General features: G+C 73.0%; 1 protein-coding gene across 1 annotated transcript in view; it reads right to left on the reverse strand.

The window, feature by feature from the left end:
• The window catches only part of SLC52A3 (solute carrier family 52 member 3), a 2,034-nt gene extending 1,249 nt beyond the window's left edge, over positions 1–785 (reverse strand). The window contains exon 1 of the mRNA XM_019510030.1: positions 9–785. Coding sequence (XP_019365575.1) covers positions 9–785 — 777 coding nt within the window. The remainder of the gene's footprint in view (positions 1–8) is intronic.
• Between the last annotated feature and the right edge of the window lie 375 nt (positions 786–1,160).

A 1,160-nucleotide genomic window follows, 5' to 3' on the forward strand; every position in this document is an offset into this window, starting at 1 on the left:
CCGGGCGCTTTGCCGGCGCTGCCTGGCTTGTCGCCCCCGCCGGGCCCGGGCCCGGGCCCGGCCTCCGGGGAGCCGCGGAAGGAGCAGAGGGTGACGTCGCTGGGGAACGGGCTCTGCCGGGACAGCTCCCGCTCGGCCGGCAGCCGCGTGAGGAAGAAGAAGGACGCCAGGCAGGCCAGCATCATGGCGGTCATCAGGAGGAAGAAGACCAGCGGGGAGAAGCGGGCGGGGGAATAGCGGGTCTCCAGGAGGCCCTGGGTCCCGTTGGCCTCCCGGGTGGCGTTGGCACAGTGGGTGACGCCGGCGCCCTGGGCCAAGGCGAGGAGGGCGGGGAGGAGCCCGCTGAGCCCCTCGCCCACGAAGAAGGAGGTCACGTAGCGGGGCTGCAGCCGGCCCAGGAAGGGCAGGAAGGTGACGGAGGAGGTGCAGTCCACCAGCGCCAGGAAGAAGGTGAGGACGAGGAAGGCCGTGCTGTGGGGCGCTCCGGCCACGTGCGTGGTGCAGCCCCACAGGAAAGCCAGCAGCAGGCAGGCCAGCGCGCCCGTGGCCACCACGGCGTAGATCGTGGGCACCTCGCTCAGCGCGCTGGGCCGGAGCCGGTGCAGCAGCGTGACGGCCAGGGGCCCCACGTTGGCCAGCTGGATGACCACGGTGACGTAGGAGGGCAGGTACCAGTGCTCGGGCAGCTCGGGCACCAGCAGCGGCAGCTCCACCCACAGCCCGTTGACCGCGGCCCAGGAGCCGCTGCCGAAGACGCAGGCCAAGAGGTGCGTGAGCAGCGCCATGCTCGTCCGGCTCCTGCGGGGAGAGGGCACGGGGTGAGCCCAGCCCCCACCCCAGGCAGCGGGCGCTGCTCGGCAAGCACCGGGGCGAAAGGGCCAAGAAAGCCCGAGCGTTTGTTGCACCTGCACCTCCGTGGGCCGTGCGGGCACCCCCGGGGCATCAGAGGCGAGAAGGCGTCACGCAAAAGCCTAGCCCCTGTCCTGGGTGGGGCCTGGGTCTCGGCCCCTTGCAGGGTTGCACCCAGGCTGCCGAGCCGGGGCGCTGGGCTGGCAGTGCCCACGTCCCTGCCCCCCAGGCGAGGGGCAGCCCTTACCTCAATGCCCCCCAGAGCTCAGGCCGGGCCTGAGTGCCGGCCGCTCGCTCTCCGCCAGCCCGGC

The sequence above is a fragment of the Gavialis gangeticus genome, unplaced genomic scaffold, assembly GCF_001723915.1.
Source record: "Gavialis gangeticus isolate Ggan-Ray unplaced genomic scaffold, GavGan_comp1, whole genome shotgun sequence".
Lineage (NCBI taxonomy): Eukaryota > Metazoa > Chordata > Crocodylia > Gavialidae > Gavialis > Gavialis gangeticus.